Below are 19,215 nucleotides of genomic sequence, written 5' to 3'. Positions count from 1 at the left end.
GGACTCCGTGTGTTGTCACTTGTCAGGGCTTATCTTTCCCATAGACTAGAAGTTTCCTTCTGTATGATTAACAACAATCAAGGTGTCGAACCTACGGTTGACAGCGCCTTGGATCATGTGTCACCCATCACACAACAGTCCCTCCTGGGAATCTATCTACCGTGGCGCCATCACAGTACATACCACATCGCTTTCAAACCAACAATAATATTGCCGCTTAGCACAAACGAGACGGTGTAATAATTAATTAATCGCCCTCCTGACACGCATCACACAGAACCGGCAGCTTCTCCCACCAAACAAAACGATACGCCGACTCGTGAAAAGATCGTACCACTGTCCAGGTGGCCGGTACAACTTGTCGACCAAAACATGGAATAACAAAACCGAAAAAAAAAAAGCACTAGGAGGAACGATACCGGCAAAGCGGAACAGAAAGGCATATGCTCAGGCATATTGCGTCGATCGTCGATACGTGTGCCAACGGCATGCACGCAGCGTTGCACGAACGCCGTCGCGGTCGCCACTCGCCGGGCCATATCACATATCATACCTAGCCAGCCACTAGGCAGAGGCATATATCTCCTCTTTTTCTTTTCGCTTTATTCCTCTCCTCCCATCCGCCCCAACGAGATAGATCGACGCATAACCGCCGTAGAATCTCACACCCATCATCACACAAAAACAAAACAAAGCAAAATACTCCTACAAAATAGTACCCAAAAAAATACCCCAATACAGTTCAAGAAAAGCACCGAAAGGAAATATGCTGGTGCGTTGGAGGATATAGTAGCACCCGGCTTCATCTCTTTCCATCTTTCCCCCTGCACCACACCTCGAGGCCATGAAAGCGCGCCACACGAGCGCCCATCCGCACACGTATATAAGCCGATCGTTGTCAGGCTCGGATTTTCAGTGAAGGGGCGGCAGAGTAGCTAGCCTAGCTCGAGGGAGGCCGATCGAGATGGCGGTGGGGAACGAGTGGATCAACGGGTACCTGGAGGCGATCCTCGACGCCGGGTCCAAGCTGCGGGTGCAAGGGGTGTCGCTGCCGCCGCTGGAGCCGGCGCCGGCGCTCGCGTCGGAGGAGTCCAGCGCCGCCTACAACCCCACCAGGTACTTCGTGGAGGAGGTCGTCCGGAGCTTCGACGACCAGGCCCTCCACAAGACATGGACAAAGGTAAGTAAAGATCAACCGACCATGGCCGCTCGCCCTCTCAGCCTAGCTTAATCAACCGATCGTGCTTGCTTGATCGCCGGCGCCGTGGAGGACGATGGCTGACGAACAAGATGGGCTGATGATTGCAGGTGGTGGCGATGCGGAACAGCCAGGAGCGGAACAACCGGCTGGAGAACCTGTGCTGGAGGATCTGGAACGTCGCCAGGCAGAAGAAGCAGGTACACGCTGCTCTGTTTCCGGCCGCCGTGCGCCATGGATGGCCATGGATGCCGTCCGTGGGCGGAGCACGCGTGCATATGGGCCTTCACGTGCCCTGCTTTTCCTTGCGTTCGCCATCGGGTTTCCCTTTTGCTTCAAACGGAAAAAAACAAACCTCGTGTTCAATGTCGGCGGCCCGCTTGGCCTGGCCCATAGGGCACTCGGGAGGTCTGCCTTAATTGTCCGCGAGTTTATGGTAATTTGTTGGGCTGGGTCACTTTTGGTCTCGTCTCGAGTTTTTTACTGTGGGGTTGCCTTTGGCCCATGGCTCCATCCATTGGAGGGAGTGAGTACTGCTTTCTGGCTTTACCCCTAGTTTGAGAAATGAGAGCAAACTTCACGTAGCTCACACTTTGTTGCAAAAACGGCACTGGTCTCCGCGACCACACGTATTGTCTGCAATCTGTTTCAGAAAATTATTACACTTCCTATCTTCCCAACAAACTGGGCCCACTGCGCATAGGCACACCCTGTTGCCAGTTGCAGCATGCACATTTACTTTTCTTTTCTTTTGAGAAAACAGGTACACTTACTCTCTCTTTTTTAAGCAAAGGCCTAACTCCATATATTAAACATCCACAAGTCTTTACAAGCACATTTTTACAGAAAAAGAAAATCACACCCAATTCACACTTACTTTGATGTCTCGATTTATACCAGCGATTTGTACCAGCTACAAGGATAGGAAACTAGTTGCACATGTTGGGACGTAGAGTATCTGCTCACGAGCTCAAATAGTCCTGAATGAACAGTAAAAAAATCCAGAATTTGCGTAGAAAGCTTTGATAAATGTTTTGCGTGCTTGCAAAAATTTATCATGAAAGAATATTCATGGAAGTCGTGACAAAAAGAACAAAACCAGTGCTTCAAAAATGCTATTTTTTATATCATTTTGAAGTACTGATTTTTTTTCTTTGCCATGATTTCAGAGAGTATGCAGAGACAGTGCGTCTTTCTCACTTTCGGACCAACAGATTTGTTCCAAACAGGCATTAGTCGTAGAAAAGACGTCAAACTCTGAATTTTAAGTTCAGATATTAGTGTCTCCGTCCGGAAATAAGTGACGCTGTTGTAGTTCAAAATACTACGGAAGCGAATCTTTTTTTACCGAAGCGAATCTAACTTGTCCCATTGATGAACTTCACTTTTGTGGATGGATGTGTAGGTGGAGAGAGATTACTCGCAGGAGGTGGCTCGGCGGAAGCTGGAGCAAGAGCTGGGCAGCTTGGAGGCCGCCGAGGACCTCGCCGAGCTCTCGGAGGGCGAGAAGGAGACCGTCCCCAAGCCCGACGGCACCGCCGCGCACCTGTCCGCCGACGAGCAGCAGCCGCAGCAGCGCACCCGGTTGGCGAGGATCAACTCCGAGGTGCGGCTCGTCTCTGACGACGAGGACGAGCAGAGCAAGAACAGAAACCTCTACATCGTCCTCATCAGGTGACACGCGCACACACACACCGAGTGGCCCTTGAGATGAACTTGACACTGATCATACGATGTTTTTTGTTGGAATTCTTCAGCATCCATGGGCTCGTGCGTGGGGAGAACATGGAGCTCGGGCGAGACTCCGACACCGGCGGCCAGGTCGGTCAAGTCTAGTCCAAGCGTTGGCACGTCTCGTGGACTTGCGCTGACTTGTCTTTTTTCTTTCTTGATTGATGACATGGGCAGGTGAAGTACGTGGTGGAGCTGGCCCGGGCGCTGGCGGCGACGGCGGGGGTGCACCGCGTGGATCTCCTGACGCGGCAGATCTCCTGCCCCGACGTCGACTGGACCTACGGCGAGCCGGTGGAGATGCTCGAGCGCCTGTCCTCGGGCGGCGCCGACGACGACGACGGCGACGAGTCCGGCGGAGCGGGGGCGTACATCGTGCGGCTGCCCTGCGGGCCACGCGACCAGTACATTCCCAAGGAGGAGCTGTGGCCGCACATCCCCGAGTTCGTGGACCGCGCGCTCTCGCACGTCACCAACGTGGCGCGTGCGCTGGGCGAGCAGCTCCAGCCGCCGCCCAGCGACGCCCCGGCGACGGCGCTGGCGGCGCCGGTGTGGCCGTACGTGATCCACGGGCACTACGCGGACGCGGCGGAGGTGGCGGCGAACCTCGCGAGCGCGCTCAACGTGCCCATGGTGATGACGGGCCACTCGCTGGGGCGGAACAAGCTGGAGCAGCTGCTCAAGCTGGGCCGCATGCACGGGCCCGAGATCCAGGGCACGTACAAGATCGCGCGGCGGATCGAGGCGGAGGAGACCGGGCTGGACACGGCGGAGATGGTGGTCACCAGCACCAAGCAGGAGATCGAGGAGCAGTGGGGCCTCTACGACGGCTTCGACCTCATGGTGGAGCGCAAGCTCCGCGTCCGCCAGCGTCGCGGCGTCAGCAGCCTCGGCCGCTACATGCCGCGCATGGCCGTCATCCCGCCCGGCATGGACTTCAGCTTCGTCGACACCCAGGACACCGCCGACGGGGACGGCGCCGACCTCCAGATGCTCATCGACCCCGTCAAGGCCAACAAGGCTCTGCCCCCCATTTGGTCAGAGGTGCTGAGGTTCTTCACCAACCCGCACAAGCCGATGATCTTGGCGCTGTCGCGGCCGGACCCCAAGAAGAATGTCACCACGCTGCTCAAGGCGTACGGCGAGAGCCGGAAGCTCCGGGAGCTCGCCAACCTGGTAACCTACATTCTATTATACTCCAGTTGTGATGATCGGAACGGCAGAGCGAATTCACTTGTTTGATCCTCTGCAATGGAAATGGATGCAGACGCTGATACTGGGGAACAGAGACGACATCGACGACATGGCCGGCGGTGGCGGCACGGTGCTGACGGCGGTGCTGAAGCTCATCGACCGCTACGACCTCTACGGCCAGGTGGCTTATCCCAAGCACCACAAGCAGACGGACGTGCCTCACATCTACCGCCTCGCCGCCAAGACCAAGGTAGTACAAAATTTTGAAAAAGTCCCCGCCATATTTCCCCCTCCACTATGCCCACATATCTGACATGTTTTAACTCGCAGGGAGTGTTCATCAACCCGGCTCTTGTAGAGCCGTTCGGCCTCACAATCATCGAGGTAAGAACAAGATCCATCGGGTTATATTTCTGTGAGATGGATGCGACATGACCATTCACAAATTCGTTGCCGATGAGAATTCTCTGGTCTTGCTGCTTTGATAGGCCGCCGCTTATGGTCTGCCCGTGGTGGCAACCAAGAACGGCGGGCCGGTGGACATCCTCAAGGCGCTTCACAACGGCCTGCTGGTGGACCCGCACTCCGCCGAGGCCATCACCGGCGCGCTGCTCAGCCTGCTCGCCGACAAGGGGCAGTGGCTGGAGAGCCGCCGCAACGGCCTGCGCAACATCCACCGCTTCTCCTGGCCGCACCACTGCCGCCTCTACCTCTCCCACGTCGCCGCCTACTGCGACCACCCGTCGCCGCACCAGCGCCTCCGCGTCCCTGGCGTCCCGGCCGCCTCGCCGAGCATGGGCGGCGGCGACTCCCTCTCGGACTCGCTCCGCGGCCTCTCGCTCCAGATCTCCGTGGACGCCTCCAGCGACCTCAATGCCGGGGACTCCGCCGCGCTGATCATGGACGCCCTACGCCGCCGCCCGGCGGCCGACCGGCGCGAGGGCTCCGGCAGGGCGTTGGGCTTCGCGCCCGGCAGGAGGCAGAGCCTCCTCGTCGTCGCCGTCGACTGCTACGGCGACGACGGCAAGCCCGACGTCGAGCAGCTCAAGAAAGCCATCGACGCGGCGATGTCGGCCGGTGACGGCGCGGGCGGGCGGCAGGGGTACGTGCTCTCGACCGGCATGACCATCCCCGAGGCCGCGGAGACGCTCAAGGCCTGCGGCGCCGACCCGGCCGGCTTCGACGCGCTGATTTGCAGCAGCGGCGCGGAGATATGCTACCCGTGGAAGGAGCTCACGGCCGACGAGGAGTACTCGGGCCACGTGGCGTTCCGGTGGCCCGGCGACCACGTGAAAACCGTCGTGCCGAGGCTCGGGAAGGCCGAGGACGCGCAGGCGTCCGACCTCGCCGTCGATGTGTCCGCCGGCTCCCTGCACTGCCACGCCTACGCCGCCACCGACGCGTCCAAGGTCAGCAGAGCACTGCCAGAGTAGACCGGCCGGTCCTCCGCCGTGGGCACGCCTCTGATGAGCTTTTCGTGCAGGTGAAGAAGGTGGATTCGATCAGGCAGGCGCTGCGGATGCGCGGGTTCCGGTGCAACCTCGTCTACACGCGCGCCTGCACGCGCCTCAACGTCATCCCTCTCTCCGCTTCCCGCCCACGCGCCTTGAGGTGAAGAAGATGGGGATTCATTTCAGATCAATCAAACTCTCGTTCATGTCAGATGGTTCAGTGTCTGAACAGTTTCGTCTCTGATCAATCAAACCAATTTCTGGATGGATGGATGTGCAGGTACCTGTCGATACAGTGGGGCATCGACCTCGCCAAGGTGGCGGTGCTCGTCGGCGAGACCGGGGACACCGACCGCGAGAAGCTCCTCCCGGGGCTGCACAGGACGCTGATCCTGCCGGGGATGGTCTCGCGCGGCAGCGAGCAGCTCGTCCGCGGCGAGGACGGGTACGCCACGCAGGACGTCGTGGCCATGGACTCCCCCAACATCGTCACGCTCGCTGAAGGCCAGGCCGTCTCCGACCTTCTCAAGTCCATGTGAGAGAGCACAGCTCGTACGGTCGTACGCACTGTAATTCTGGCAGGAAGATGACTGCAGAAAAGGTAGTATAAAAATTTTATGAATGTGCAAGCATGAGCAAACATGTGGCTAATAATTTTTTATGTCTTAGCATGCCTCCCTGTCCCTGAGGTCTGTTGTACATATATATACACTTTATAAATGAACGCAAGAAAGAAATTGCATGTGAAAATGATGTTTATTTTTATGAAATTTTACTTGGATATGAACCGAGACAAGTATGTTAAATTTGTTGGATATTGCATTCGAGGATAAAAAGATATCTCAAACTCTAATCTATCACTAAACATACATGATGCATGTCTGGGCGATAGGATGAAGCCCACAACCGAACCTCCCGAGCCGAATTTTCCCCGAGCATCCAAGGCCTCCTTTGGTTTGAAGGAATTTCACATATGATCTTTCTACCCTATATAAATCATAGGATTTTTTTTGTGACAGATAAACCATAGGAATTCTATAAGATTTTTGTAGGAAAAGTCCTTTAAAGTCATCTGGTTTGTAGGCATGGATTTCTATTCCTACGTAGAAGAGGAACCAATGCTTCACATTTCAAAAAAAAATAGTAGCATAGACTCAATGAAAATTTTATTTCCTATGCATCAAATGGCATCTCTTTCCCTATACGAATTCAGATGCATGTCATCTCTTTTTCTATATTTTTTCTATTTCTATGATATTTCTATATCCTATGGGACCAAAGGAGGCCAAAGGTTGGTATATATGGCTGTATATAAGACTTGGAGGATAAAAAGTTGTGGCGACCCGACCCGAATGGATCAAGTCTACTGTGCTCCGGTGTCATCCCTGGATCAGTAATGCTGACACCACACAGTACAGCGAAGGATTTATAGCAGAGTGGCAATCACACATTTATTACATCGTTGTCTCAAAGAGAACTTATTACAATAAATATGGCTTAAGGCCATCTAATAACGATAACAGCGGAAGACTCGGAAGATAAATGGGTCCATCAACTCCAACAGCATCACTGAGTATAGAACCACGACCTAAAACACCTCAATCGTCGTCTGAAAAGTCTGCAACATGAGAAGTTGCAGCCCGAAAACGGGTCAGCACATGGAATATGCTGGCAAAGTAACACATAGAGAGTAATGAAATGCAGCAACTATAGTATATGCATATATGGCTGGTGGAAAGCTCTATGGTTACAGTTTTGCGTAAAGCCAGTTTTTCCCTACTCCAAAGGAATAAGTTTATTTAACTATCATGGTGGTTGTGAAACATCGAGAATGGTTGACAGCATTCTCAATCCCAATTAAAGTAACATCATTAAAACCCAACAATATTCATTTAAAGTAACGTGATGAGATCAACAGGATAATCCAAGAACTAGATACTCAAGATGTCCATAACCGGGGACACGGCTAATCATGATTAGTTTGTACACTCTGCAGAGGTTTGCGCACTTTTCCCCACAAGACTCGATCGCCTCCGTTGGATTTCTCGCACTACATGGTGTTTGAGAAACGGATGACCGAGACATAGCCTTTCAGAAGCGCTAGCACCTTACGATCGGGTAGACTGGTACACCTACATCCCCTACATCTGCTAGTCTACCACTGTAAGAGTTCGCACAACTTAGTCAACTATGCCAGAGCCCATAATGGCTTGTGGCTGCACACGGAAGTTTCTAGCATGAAAGATCTTATGATCCCTTTGAGCCTGGGTGGCGGTCCAAAAGAAAACAGGCAAGTCCTGATAGACATCAGGTGCCTCAATCCACCCAGATGTGTGTTTAAGTTGCCACCTTAGATAAACCATTAAAATTATCAACTCACATCTGTCATGGATTTCACTCACCCAATCCACGTCTACTAGCATAGCTTGGCATAATAAGCAAACGTAGAAGTAACTCCCAAAGGTTTCATAGTAATACAGGTAATAGGTACTACCTCATCTACTTCCCATCCCACAATTTAATTAGATCCTAATCATGCAGGGTGAAAGGATTGATCTAATGCAATAAAACATGGGTTGTAGAAAGGTATGATCAAAGTGTTACTTGCCATGCTGATGATCCGCGAGACCTAGGGAATCGAAGTAACAGGCGACGCAATCCGGGTGATCTATCGCACACAAACAACAAGCACACAATAAGTACTCATCTAATGCACAGGTAAAACTCGAACAAGAGAACGAACCAGGAAGTTCAACTTAAGAACTCCGGTTGCAAAGAAAGAATGAACCGAACAGACGACAGAAAAACAAACGGCGGAAGAAAACAACTCGGTTCTAGCAAGTTGAAACTAGGTCAAATTTTACCGGGGCAAAAACTTGTTTAAGTTGATTAGACGGAACGGCGGTTTCGAAACGAAACTCCAGGCGCTTGAATCACCTGATTCCGATAAACGAGCGAGAAGATAAACTAGAACAAAGATCGGATCTGAGATCGCGATCGCGGAATAAATCCGACGAAAAGAAAAAGAAGAACGGTTAAACGAACGGACGTTCGTTAACCTAGAAGAATCCGGTGATCACGTTCGTTAGGACGAACGGTCCGGCGAACGGTCCAAAGGAAACTAAATCGGAAAAGAAAACGAAAACGAATCCGATCTAGGGTTTCGGAGAAAAAAATGAAACGAAAAACCGATCTAGAAAACGAATCAGAAGAGAAAAAAAGAATCGGAACGATTAGAAGAAAACGATCCGAGGAGAAGAGACGCGGGGCAACCTCCGGCGAGGTCTCCGGCGAGGGGCTCCGGCGGCGGCGTAGGGCGGCGGCGGCATGGGCAAGGTGCGGCGGCGCGGGTGTGGGGTGGCGCGACGGCGGTGTAGGGCGCGGGGTGGGGTGCGGTGGAGGGCTTGGGGTTTGATTTGATGGGTTTAGAGGGGGGGTGTTGGGGTATTTATATTGGTGAGGGGAGAGATTACTTGGGGGAGGGAACAAGAAATAGAGTAGGAAAAAGAGTCCTAGAAGAAAAAGGAAAACGGAACAAAGGAAAGAGGGGGGGGCTACCCTAGAATCCTAATAGGATTCGGCCTGGGGCGGCGGCTGCCTGCGCCTGGCGCTGGCGCGCGCGCGGCTGGGAGGAGGCCGGCTGGCTGGGCCTTTGGCCCGGCTGGCCTGGCGGGAGTTTTTTTTAAACGGTTTCGCGCGCAGAAAAACACAGAAAAGAAAATCTAAACGGGCTCCAAAAATTCTAAAGTAAATTTTCCCCGACTCCCAAAAATGAGTCGAACAAAAAGAACTTTACTCCGGACCTAAAATGCAATTTTTGAAAACACACATTTTTCCCTATCCAAATAAAATGCAAATAAACACCGGAAAAACCAAAACTTGATCTATTTATTAAATCTTCATTTTTCCTCAATTTTGGGAAAGTCATATTATTCCCTCTCTCATTTTTTTTGATATCGGAAAAATTATTGAAGATGAAATAAATCAAATGATCCTCTTTTCAAATTCGAGAAAATTCTCAAATATGAAAATAACGAAATCTCCAACTCTCTCCGAAGGTCCTTGAGTTGCGTGAAATTTCTAGGATCAACCAAAATGCATGAAAATATGACATGCATAATGATCTAATGTATAACATTCAAAATTGCAAATTTGGGATGTTACAAAAGTTATCTTCCATTCTAATCTAAGACAAAACATACATGATGCGGTGGCTGGCGACGCTCCTGGTGGCCTCATGTGCTGGTTTGAGTTCTTAGCGTGTCCTTCCCGAGGTCGTGCGCGATGCAGTGGTGGTGTTGACCGTCGTCACGGCCTTCGAGGTCCTCGACTCCACCATCAGCTGCAAACAGAAGTTCAGATGGCACAGGATGCTGCTAAGGCGGCACGACGGGTGCGAGTGGCAGATTGGTCTGCACGAGGGTGTGGACATGGCTCCGATCCGGCCATTTTAGGGTTCTGCCAGCGTGGGTCCTGTGCGAGCACATGCTGGATCCCGTGGTACAACCCTGCCTAAGGGCTTGATCCTGTCGATTGTTGTTATGTGGTGGACGCCAGGATGGCGGCCTCGGGGACGTGGTGGGTGGATCCATGAAGTGGCCGCAACGACGACGACCCTCCAAGGTGGTTGCAATAGTGGCCAAATCCGGGCCAAGCTGCGTCAGTGTGTCACTCTCCCTCATCGACGGGATCGAAGGTGGTGCGACTATTGGGTAACGTAGTAATTTCAAAAAAAATTCCTACGCACACGCAAGATCATGGTGATGCATAGCAACGAGAGGGGAGAGTGTTGTCTACGTACCCTCGTAGACCAGCAACGGAAGCGTTGACACAACGTAAAGGAAGTAGTCGTACGTCTTCCCGATCCGACCGATCCAAGTACCGAACGTACGGCACCTCCGAGTTCTGCACACGTTCAACTCGGTGACGTCCCTCGAGCTCCGATCCAGCCGAGTGTTGAGGGAAAGTTTCGTCAGCACGACGGCGTGATGACGGTGATGATGTTCTACCGACGCAGGGCTTCGCCTAAGCACCGCTACGATATGACCGAGGTGGAATATGGTGGAAGGGGGCACCGCACACGGCTAAGGAACGATCATGAAGATCAACTTGTGTGTCATGGGGTGTCCCCTTTCCCCCGTATATAAAGGAGGGAGGGGGAGGTGCGGCCGGCCCCTAGGGGTGCGCCTGGAGGAGTCCTACTCCCACCGAGAGTAGGACTCCACCCTCTTGCCTTGTTGGAGAAGGAAAGGGGAAGGGGGGAAGAGGAAAGGGGGGGCGCCGCCCCCTTCCTTGTCCTATTCGGACTAGGGGGGGAGGGGGGGCGCGGCCTGCCCTGGCCGGCCCTCCTCTTCTCCCTTAGGGCCCATGTAGGCCCATTAACCCCCCGGGGGGGGGAGGGTTCCGGTAACCCCCCGGTACTCCGGTAAAATCCCGATTTCACCCGGAACGTTTCCGATATCCAAATATAGGCTTCCAATATATCAATCTTTATGTCTCGACCATTTCGAGACTCCTCGTCATGTCCGTGATCACATCCGGGACTCCGAACAACCTTCGGTACATCAAAACACAAAAACTCTAATTACGATCGTCATCGAACTTTAAGCGTGCGGACCCTACGGGTTCGAGAACTATGTAGACATGACCGAGACACGTCTCCGGTCAATAACCAATAGCGGAACCTGGATGCTCATATTGGCTCCTACATATTCTACGAAGATCTTTATCGGTCAGACCGCATAACAACATACGTTGTTCCCTTTGTCATCGGTATGTTACTTGCCCGAGATTCAATCGTCGGTATCTCAATACCTAGTTCAATCTCGTTACCGGCAAGTCTATTTACTCGTTCCGTAATACATCATCCCGCAACTAACTTATTAGTTGCAATGCTTGCAAGGCTTGAGTGATGTGCATTACCGAGAGGGCCCAGAGATACCTCTCCGACAATCGGAGTGACAAATCCTAATCTCGAAATACGCCAACCCAACAAGTACCTTTGGAGACACCTGTAGAGAACCTTTATAATCACCCAGTTACGTTGTGATGTTTGGTAGCACACAAAGTGTTCCTCCGATAAACGGGAGTTGCATAATCTCATAGTCATACGAACATGTATAAGTTATGAAGAAAGCAATAGCAACAAACTAAACGATCAAGTGCTAAGCTAACGGAATGGGTCAAGTCAATCACATCATTCTCCTAATGATGTGATCCCGTTAATCAAATGACAACTCATGTCTATGGTTAGGAAACATAACCATCTTCGATCAACGAGCTAGTCAAGTAGAGGCATACTAGTGACACTCTGTTTGTCTATGTATTCACACATGTATTATGTTTCCGGTTAATACAATTCTAGCATGAATAATAAACATTTATCATGATATAAGGAAATAAATAATAACTTTATTATTGCCCCTAGGGCATATTTCCTTCAGCAACAATGTCTGGAAGCGGGGTGACGTGTAGGACGGCGACCCAGAGCATAGTCGCTCTGCTTGAACTAGAGAGAAAACCATTGGCTCGTTTTGACCACTTGATCGGGAATCGTCGGATTTAAGCGCTGAGATCAAATATTCGTGGCACACCCCTCCCAAAGGGCCTCGCCAACGAGGGAGCAGATAAAACAGAAGGAAAAGGAGGCAGGGCAGCCTGAACTTGGAAACTTAGGTTAGAAAACAGCGCAAAAAGGATACCCGGGAGCACCCGAGCTCTCGTGCGGGGTAGGGTACTCAGGAGGCCTTTTCTGTCATTACTCACATGCTTCCAACAGCAAGATACGCGATAACACTAGTAGCAATGAGCCTTCGACGATGTCACCTTCTTCTAGCTGGGGGAGGTATCTGTGCCTGGCTCCCCGAGGACAGGCCAACATCGGGACGATCGGTTGCACCAGGTGAAGCTTTGTTTGTCAGGTGGTGCGGCGAGCCTCGATCGCGATCCACCAGCCTGACATGTCGGTCGTTTACCAACTCCTTTTGGCCCAAACCAAGCTAGGAGGTTGGTTTTTTCGTCCACAGGATCAAGGCGGTGACACCGGCGATATGAGTTGATTCCGGCAAGGGCGACGACCGACGAGCGAATTGGAATGGGATAGGAGGGCGGCAAAGGCTACAAGGTGCCAGCGGGACGACGACAGAGGCTAGGTGGACGCCGAAGGCAATACCGACATTGATGCGAGTGAGCGGGGAAAAGAGGCCATCACGAGGAAAGGGTTGATTTTTTCCTACAAAGTGGCTGCGACAGCAACCGATGCATCGCTTGTATTTTTTTAGGAGTTAAACCAGATAAAAATTAAATTTCCTGAGGAGTTAAAAGCTTTTTAAGGGTGCATGCTCTTATTCTGAGGAGATGCTCTTAATGGAATAATAAAGCTAGATCCATTTCGAAAAAAAAGGTAAGTCTAATTTAAAAAAAACAAAGGTAAATATGCAAACGAGTGCCTCGTTTGCACAGCGAGGAAGAACCGAGAGAGCGCTGAAAGGCAGAGCATGAGAGGGCTCCTCGGGCTCGGGAGGCAGCCGCCGCCGCTCCCTCTTTTCCCCGCCGGCAAGAGGGCCTCGCCGGCTGCCACCCTCCTCTTTCGCCTCCGCCGCCTCCTTCCTTCCAGCCGCCTCTTTCGTCTGCTCCTCCTCCTCGCCGCCCTCTCGCTCGTCCCTCCGGCCTTCTTCCACTTCCGCCTCCGCCGCTTCAACCGCGTGCGTCCCCACACCCGTCCATCCTTCGAGATCTCTTCCCCTTTCGAAATCTTTTATAGGCGACGCGTTGATTCTAACGATCTATTGCCTCTCCAGATGCGCGAGAGGAGTTGCGGGTGGATCCCGAGCCCGCCGCTGGTGTGCGCCCACGGCGGCGACTCCACCAACGCGTTCCCAAACTCGGTGGGTGGCAGATCACCGTCATCCCGGATTCACACTGAAGTTGTTACGGGTGGATTTCTTTTTCTTTCCTTTTTAACCGGAGATGTGACTTGTGAGTTGTTGGTTTCAGATGGACGCCTTCAGGATGGCTCTGGATGCCCGTGTAGACTGTGTGGAGGTGGATGTTTCGAGGTCCTCAGATGGAACCCTCTTAGCGCTCCATGACAGGTAATTGAAGCCCTGCTTGGCTGTAGTAGTATAATGGACCTGGAACATGCCAGTTATGTGTAACATGAACTGCTCCCGCGACTGTTGACTGTTCACTAGGTGCAGTAGCTGAGCTCAGTAAGCATTGCTGCATTTGTTGTATCTATCCGTGAACATAGGTCAAGATTAATGGAACTGGAGACACCAGTTACAGATTATAATACTAATGGGCTGTGGATTGGTTTTTGTTGTGTACCATTTGATTTGGACATTCTTTGTTTGATTCATTATTCGCAGATTAAACTGTAGGTTGATCCATCATATACCATTTTCTCGTGCATAGCAACCTGGCTCACTTGCTGATTGGTTACTAACTGGCAAATGCAACGCTAAATAAGTTCTCCTGTCTATTGGATGGAGAATTATGCAATTTATATCTGCATTTGGATGTTTGGTCACACATTATTAATACATTGACATTTCGGAGACCATCTACGTTGATATTTTTTTCCTTTTCAGTTCTACTTCTAACTAAATGACATGTAGCTGCTTACTTTTCTAATGATAGTTTGCCTCAGTATAAATGGAGCTTATAATTATCAAAGGGTTTCACCTTCTGGTATTGGCCTGTTTGCATTGTTTGAAGAAAGTGTGGGAACCCAAAAGATATTCCTTTTGTAAGTTTAACATTATTAGAGTTGGCATCAACAAGCATTAGTCACTGAGTTGACACTTAAATATAAATTAGCCAAAAATTCTTTAGTACAGTAGTCTGCATGCTAATTGTTTATTTATAATAACATATCATGGGCCTAATTCAAAATTCACACAGTTAGGGATCTGCAAAGAATGTCTGGTAATTCTACAGCAAAAGTTGGCCACTGGAGCACTCATGAGGTGAGCTCATTTTGTTTTGTTTAATCTAGCTGTCAACAACAACAACAAAGCCTTTAGTCCCAAACAAGTTAGGGTAGGCTAGAGGTGAAACCCATAAGATCTCGCAACCAACTCATGGCTTTGGCACATGGATAGCAAGCTTCCACGCACCCCTGTCCATAGCTAGCTCTTTGGTGATACTCCAATCCTTCAGGTCTCTCTTAACGGACTCCTCCCATGTCAAATTCGGTCTACCCCGCCCTCTCTTGACATTCTCCGCACGCTTTAGCCGTCCACTATGCACCGGAGCTTCTGGAGGCCTGCGTTGAATATGCCCAAACCATCTCAGATGATGTTGGACAAGCTTCTCTTCAATTGGTGCTACCCCAACTCTATCTCGTATATCATCATTCCGGACTCGATCCTTCCTCGTGTGGCCACACATCCATCTCAACATACGCATCTCCGCCACACCTAACTGTTGAACATGTCGCCTTTTAGTCGGCCCACACTCAGCGCCATACAACATTGCGGGTCGAACCGCCGTCCTGTAGAACTTGCCTTTTAGCTTTTGTGGCACTCTCTTGTCACAGAGAATGCCAGAAGCTTGGCGCCACTTCATCCATCCGGCTTTGATTCGATGGTTCACATCTTCATCAATACCCCCATCCTCCTGCAGCATTGACCCCAAATACCGAAAGGTGTCCTTCTGAGGTACCACCTGGCCATCAAGGCTAACCTCCTCACACCTAGTAGTACTGAAACCGCACATCATGTACTCGGTTTTAGTTCTACTAAGAAACCCTTTCGATTCCAAGGTTTGTTTCCATAACTCTAACTTCCTATTTACCCCCGTCCGACTATCGTCAACTAGCACCACATCATCCGCAAAGAGCATACACCATGGGATATCTCCTGTATATCCCTTGTGACCTCATCCATCACCAATGCAAAAAGATAAGGGCTCAAAGCTGACCCCTGATGCAGTCCTATCTTAATCGGGAAGTCATCAGTGTCGACATCACTTGTCACAACATTATCGTACATGTCCTTGATGAGGGTAATGTACTTTGCTGGGACTTTGTGTTTCTCCAAGGCCCACCACATGACATTCCGCGGTATCTTATCATAGGCCTTCTCCAAGTCAATGAACACCATATGCAAGTCCTTCTTTTGCTCCCTATATCTCTCCATAAGTTGTCGTACCAAGAAAATGGCTTCCATGGTCGACCTCCCAGGCATGAAACCAAACTGATTTTTGGTCACGCTTGTCATTCTTCTTAAGCGGTGCTCAATGACTCTCTCCCATAGCTTCATTGTATGGCTCATCAGCTTAATTCCACGGTAATTAGTACAACTCTGAACACCCCCCTTGTTCTTGAAGATTGGTACTAATATACTCCGTCTCCATTCTTCTGGCATCTTGTTTGCCCGAAAAATGAGGTTGAAAAGCTTGGTTAGCCATACTATCGCTATGTCCCCGAGACCTTTCCACACCTCAATGGGGATACAATCAGGGCCCATCGCCTTGCCTCCTTTCATCCTTTTTAAAGCCTCCTTGACCTCAGACTCCTGGATTCGCCGCACAAAACGCATGCTGGTCTCATCAAAGGAGTCGTCCAGTTCAATGGTAGAACTCTCATTCTCCCCATTGAACAGCTTGTCGAAGTACTCCCGCCATCTATGCTTAATCTCCTCGTCCTTCACCAAGAGTTGGCCTGCTCCGTCCTTGATGCATTTGACTTGGCCAATATCCCTCGTCTTCCTCTCTCGGATCTTGGCCATCTTATAGATGTCCCTTTCACCTTCCTTCGTGCCTAACCGTTGGTAGAGGTCCTCATATGCCCGACCCCTTGCTTCACCAACAACTCGCTTTGCGGCCTTCTTCGCCATCTTGTACTTCTCTATGTTGTCTGCACTCCTATCCAGGTATAGGCGTTTGAAGCAATCTTCTCTTTAATCGCCTTCTGTTTAATCTAGCTGTAACTTGCCAAATTTGTTGGTCTTGGTCTTGGTTCATTAGTGGTGCTTTATTATTTTAGCGAGGCTACAAAAGCCAGTCAAATGATAATATTAACTGCGTGTTGTGAACTAGCTGCATATATTTTTATTCAGTCCTAGTTTCCTTAGCACAACCTGATCATCAGCTGACGCTTGTCATATGTTGATCTGGTGACGAAACACTAACAAAGTGACCTTTAGTCTTCAAAGATAAAAGCGGTGACCACGAGGTTTCAGCTATCGAAAACAGTCCGCAACCAGGAAGTTCCCAAAGTAGAAGATGCTCTAGAGGTAAGCATTTGCCTAATGAGTTTTTGTTGTTAGTAGTATTTTAGTAATCATTGTAATCACTTGAGCTTCAAATGACTTGTGTAAAATGTTGCCATAGGTGGATTATGTTTGATATACACACACTTCAATGAATTAATTGATTGCTATGCTACTGAACTTTTCTCTTGTAGTTGATATCACAATCACAGTCTGTAAGGCAAGTAATTCTGGATGTCAAAGTTGGTCCTCCTTCATTTGAGAAAGGTTTGGCGGAAGATGTAATGTCTATTGTAAGTTCCAGGTAGCTCATTTCTTGTTTTACCTTAATAAAGTTATACCTTTATCTACGTTTCAGTTTCTAGAGGTTAAACTTAATTGGGGCCTGTTGATTGTAATATGTGATTTGTGTAACAGTGGAAATGCTTACAGTAGTTAGTAGTCTGGTATATAAGACTTGATCACGTATTGCTTCTGAAATTAGCATTTTCATCCATGGCAAAATCGTCTATTGCTCTATCCATCTGCATCTAATTGAACTTGTGCACTTCTTTATCTGCTTGTTAGTTTCTGTCATTTGTCATTGGACTATAATAGTCTTCAGTATTGCAGTTTTTGAGCAGATTTGATAAAAACCTATCCTGCATCAATATAATTTTCATTATTTGCAGATCAGGAGAACAAACTGCAAAAATTGTGTTATCTGGGCAAAAAGTGACGACATAGGACGAGATCTGATCAAGTTGTGTAAAGATGTTATGGTAAACTATTCTGTATTTTCAGCTCTTAATACAATACAAGTCAATAACCCACTCCCACTCTGTCATCCATGCCGACATGGCTGCAACCACTTCTGTAATGTAACTCAAACATGCAATTTATCTGTTATAGGTTGGCTATATTGTTATGATGGATTGGTCCACTGGCAGAAGAATGGAGTTGGTGCGGATTGAAGGGGCAAAAGTTGCTGGTGTATACCATCCTTTGATCCACGAGAAGCTCATGAAGGTCATGCACAGGTAATGACTATCCTTTTTTGAAATTAGACGAAGAAATTAGTCTGACAGCTAATTAAAATTTGTAACCGCTTGGTTTGAAACACAGAAATGATAGAAAAGTGTATGCATGGACTGTTGACGATAGCGACTCCATGAAGAGGATGCTGTATGAGCAGGTTGATGCAATTGTCACAAGCAATCCTTCACTCCTGCAGGAGCTGATGCAGGAGATCAGAACAGAGTGCATGGAAGATGGTTTTGCCTTGCCGTAGTGATGGCTATAAACCTCACTGCATTTCCACGGTGATTGTTTGTGTCTGCATTATAAGAGAGAAGCATAACCGAAGAAAGGCGATTTTGCCTCTCCATGGAGATATTTTTTCTTTGATATTTCCTCTTCATGGAGATTGACCAGTAACATACGTAGATGATTTTACGATTGAAATGAGTTATGCCTTGGTACTTGCCCAACAACATAGCCAAATAACAGCAGTTCCTATTTATTCAGCATACAGTAAAAACTAAACAAAAATATGAACCTGTTGTGCCAACCGATCTTCATATCTTTGAAGTTTAAATAAGCGTCTGTTTTACTGTCATCTTCCTTGAAATGAGATATGCCCAAGCTAATCAAAGTCTGACCTTCGCTGGGAGGTCGTGGTCGTATAACCACACACTTTCCAATCTACCACTAGCCAGAACTGACAACACAGTTTGTTTGAAGACGTAAGAAGTCCTATAGGAATGCTATAAAATATGGGTGGTCGTGCATGCACCCTTTTTTGTTCGCATACTTGTGAATTTAAGCACAGAGAAGTTACGAATGTTCATGGATGTGTAACATGTTATCCAAAAGCCGCCCCTCCCACACGCCCGTGGACGCGGACACACTCGGCCGCGGACGCCACACCAAAAACGTTCTCCATAACCATGAAACTCAAATTTCACACCTCAAATCCATAATACATATGCAAATAAAACTACTCATCATAGGAGGTTTCGACGATCTCTGTGCCCGGCGCTCGGTAGACGGGCAAGTGCGGAAGCTCCTGCACTTGTGGAAGCTCCGGCACCTCCTTCGGCTCCGCCTCCACTTTGGCGAATTGTCCGGCCTAAATAGCCGGCTTCCTCCTCTAGGCGGCATGCCAGAGCGGCGCCATACGACGCGAAGCGAAGGAGGCGCCCGTCGGACCAGCGGTCTCTCCGCGTCCCCGTGTGGGCCCTATCCGCCAATCCGACATGGTAAGCGTGCCCGGGTGCATTCGGGCCTCCCTAAATCCGCCTTAGATTTGGACCGAATATGGGAGTGCCGACAGTCCGGGCGTTTCACCTGGCTACGGGGAGCATGGTTGGGTGGCCAAAATTCGTCCGGGATTGACCGGACAGCCCGTCCGGGCATTTGGGGCGGGTATGGGGGGGTCTGGTTG

At 49.8% G+C, this 19,215-nt stretch overlaps 2 protein-coding genes across 3 annotated transcripts; both read left to right on the top strand.

The window, feature by feature from the left end:
* The first annotated feature begins 763 nt into the window (after positions 1–763).
* LOC125550787 (probable sucrose-phosphate synthase 5) lies at positions 764–6,324 on the top strand. The gene is made up of 10 exons (XM_048713878.1): positions 764–1,180; positions 1,309–1,398; positions 2,604–2,872; positions 2,956–3,019; positions 3,107–4,105; positions 4,197–4,373; positions 4,454–4,507; positions 4,612–5,532; positions 5,607–5,734; positions 5,855–6,324. The coding sequence occupies exons 1-10, from the start codon at positions 965–967 to the stop codon at positions 6,111–6,113; spliced, it is 3,177 nt and encodes a 1,058-aa protein (XP_048569835.1). The 5' UTR covers positions 764–964; the 3' UTR covers positions 6,114–6,324.
* Positions 6,325–13,015: 6,691 nt separating this feature from the next.
* On the top strand, positions 13,016–18,295 carry LOC125550786 (glycerophosphodiester phosphodiesterase GDPD4). 2 transcript variants are annotated; one of them, XM_048713877.1, is made up of 9 exons: positions 13,016–13,277; positions 13,374–13,460; positions 13,570–13,667; positions 14,483–14,543; positions 16,734–16,814; positions 16,985–17,083; positions 17,462–17,551; positions 17,682–17,809; positions 17,895–18,295. In XM_048713877.1, the coding sequence occupies exons 1-9, from the start codon at positions 13,071–13,073 to the stop codon at positions 18,058–18,060; spliced, it is 1,017 nt and encodes a 338-aa protein (XP_048569834.1). In that variant the 5' UTR covers positions 13,016–13,070; the 3' UTR covers positions 18,061–18,295. The 2 variants fall into 2 exon arrangements, with proteins under 2 accessions (XP_048569834.1, XP_048569833.1); XM_048713876.1 differs by having other exon boundaries at positions 16,725–16,814.
* The last annotated feature ends 920 nt before the right edge of the window (positions 18,296–19,215 follow it).

This window comes from Triticum urartu, chromosome 4 (assembly GCF_003073215.2).
Source record: "Triticum urartu cultivar G1812 chromosome 4, Tu2.1, whole genome shotgun sequence".
Lineage (NCBI taxonomy): Eukaryota > Viridiplantae > Streptophyta > Magnoliopsida > Poales > Poaceae > Triticum > Triticum urartu.
Note: the sequence above shows the minus strand (reverse complement) of the source record. Positions and strands in the feature narration are given on the sequence as shown.

What these genes read in the sequence shown, in the direction of transcription:
- LOC125550787 (XM_048713878.1), top strand. Translation starts at nt 965, where the DNA reads ATGGCGGTGGGGAACGAGTGGATCAACGGGTACCTGGAGGCGATCCTC. An exon ending in ACTCCGACACCGGCGGCCAG is followed by an intron (nt 3,020 to 3,106) that starts GTCGGTCAAGTC and finishes TGACATGGGCAG; the next exon opens with GTGAAGTACGTGGTGGAGCT. An exon ending in TCCCGCCCACGCGCCTTGAG is followed by an intron (nt 5,735 to 5,854) that starts GTGAAGAAGATG and finishes ATGGATGTGCAG; the next exon opens with GTACCTGTCGATACAGTGGG.
- LOC125550786 (XM_048713876.1), top strand. Translation starts at nt 13,071, where the DNA reads ATGAGAGGGCTCCTCGGGCTCGGGAGGCAGCCGCCGCCGCTCCCTCTT. An exon ending in GCCTCCGCCGCTTCAACCGC is followed by an intron (nt 13,278 to 13,373) that starts GTGCGTCCCCAC and finishes TTGCCTCTCCAG; the next exon opens with ATGCGCGAGAGGAGTTGCGG. An exon ending in CTCTTAGCGCTCCATGACAG is followed by an intron (nt 13,668 to 14,482) that starts GTAATTGAAGCC and finishes TCACACAGTTAG; the next exon opens with GGATCTGCAAAGAATGTCTG.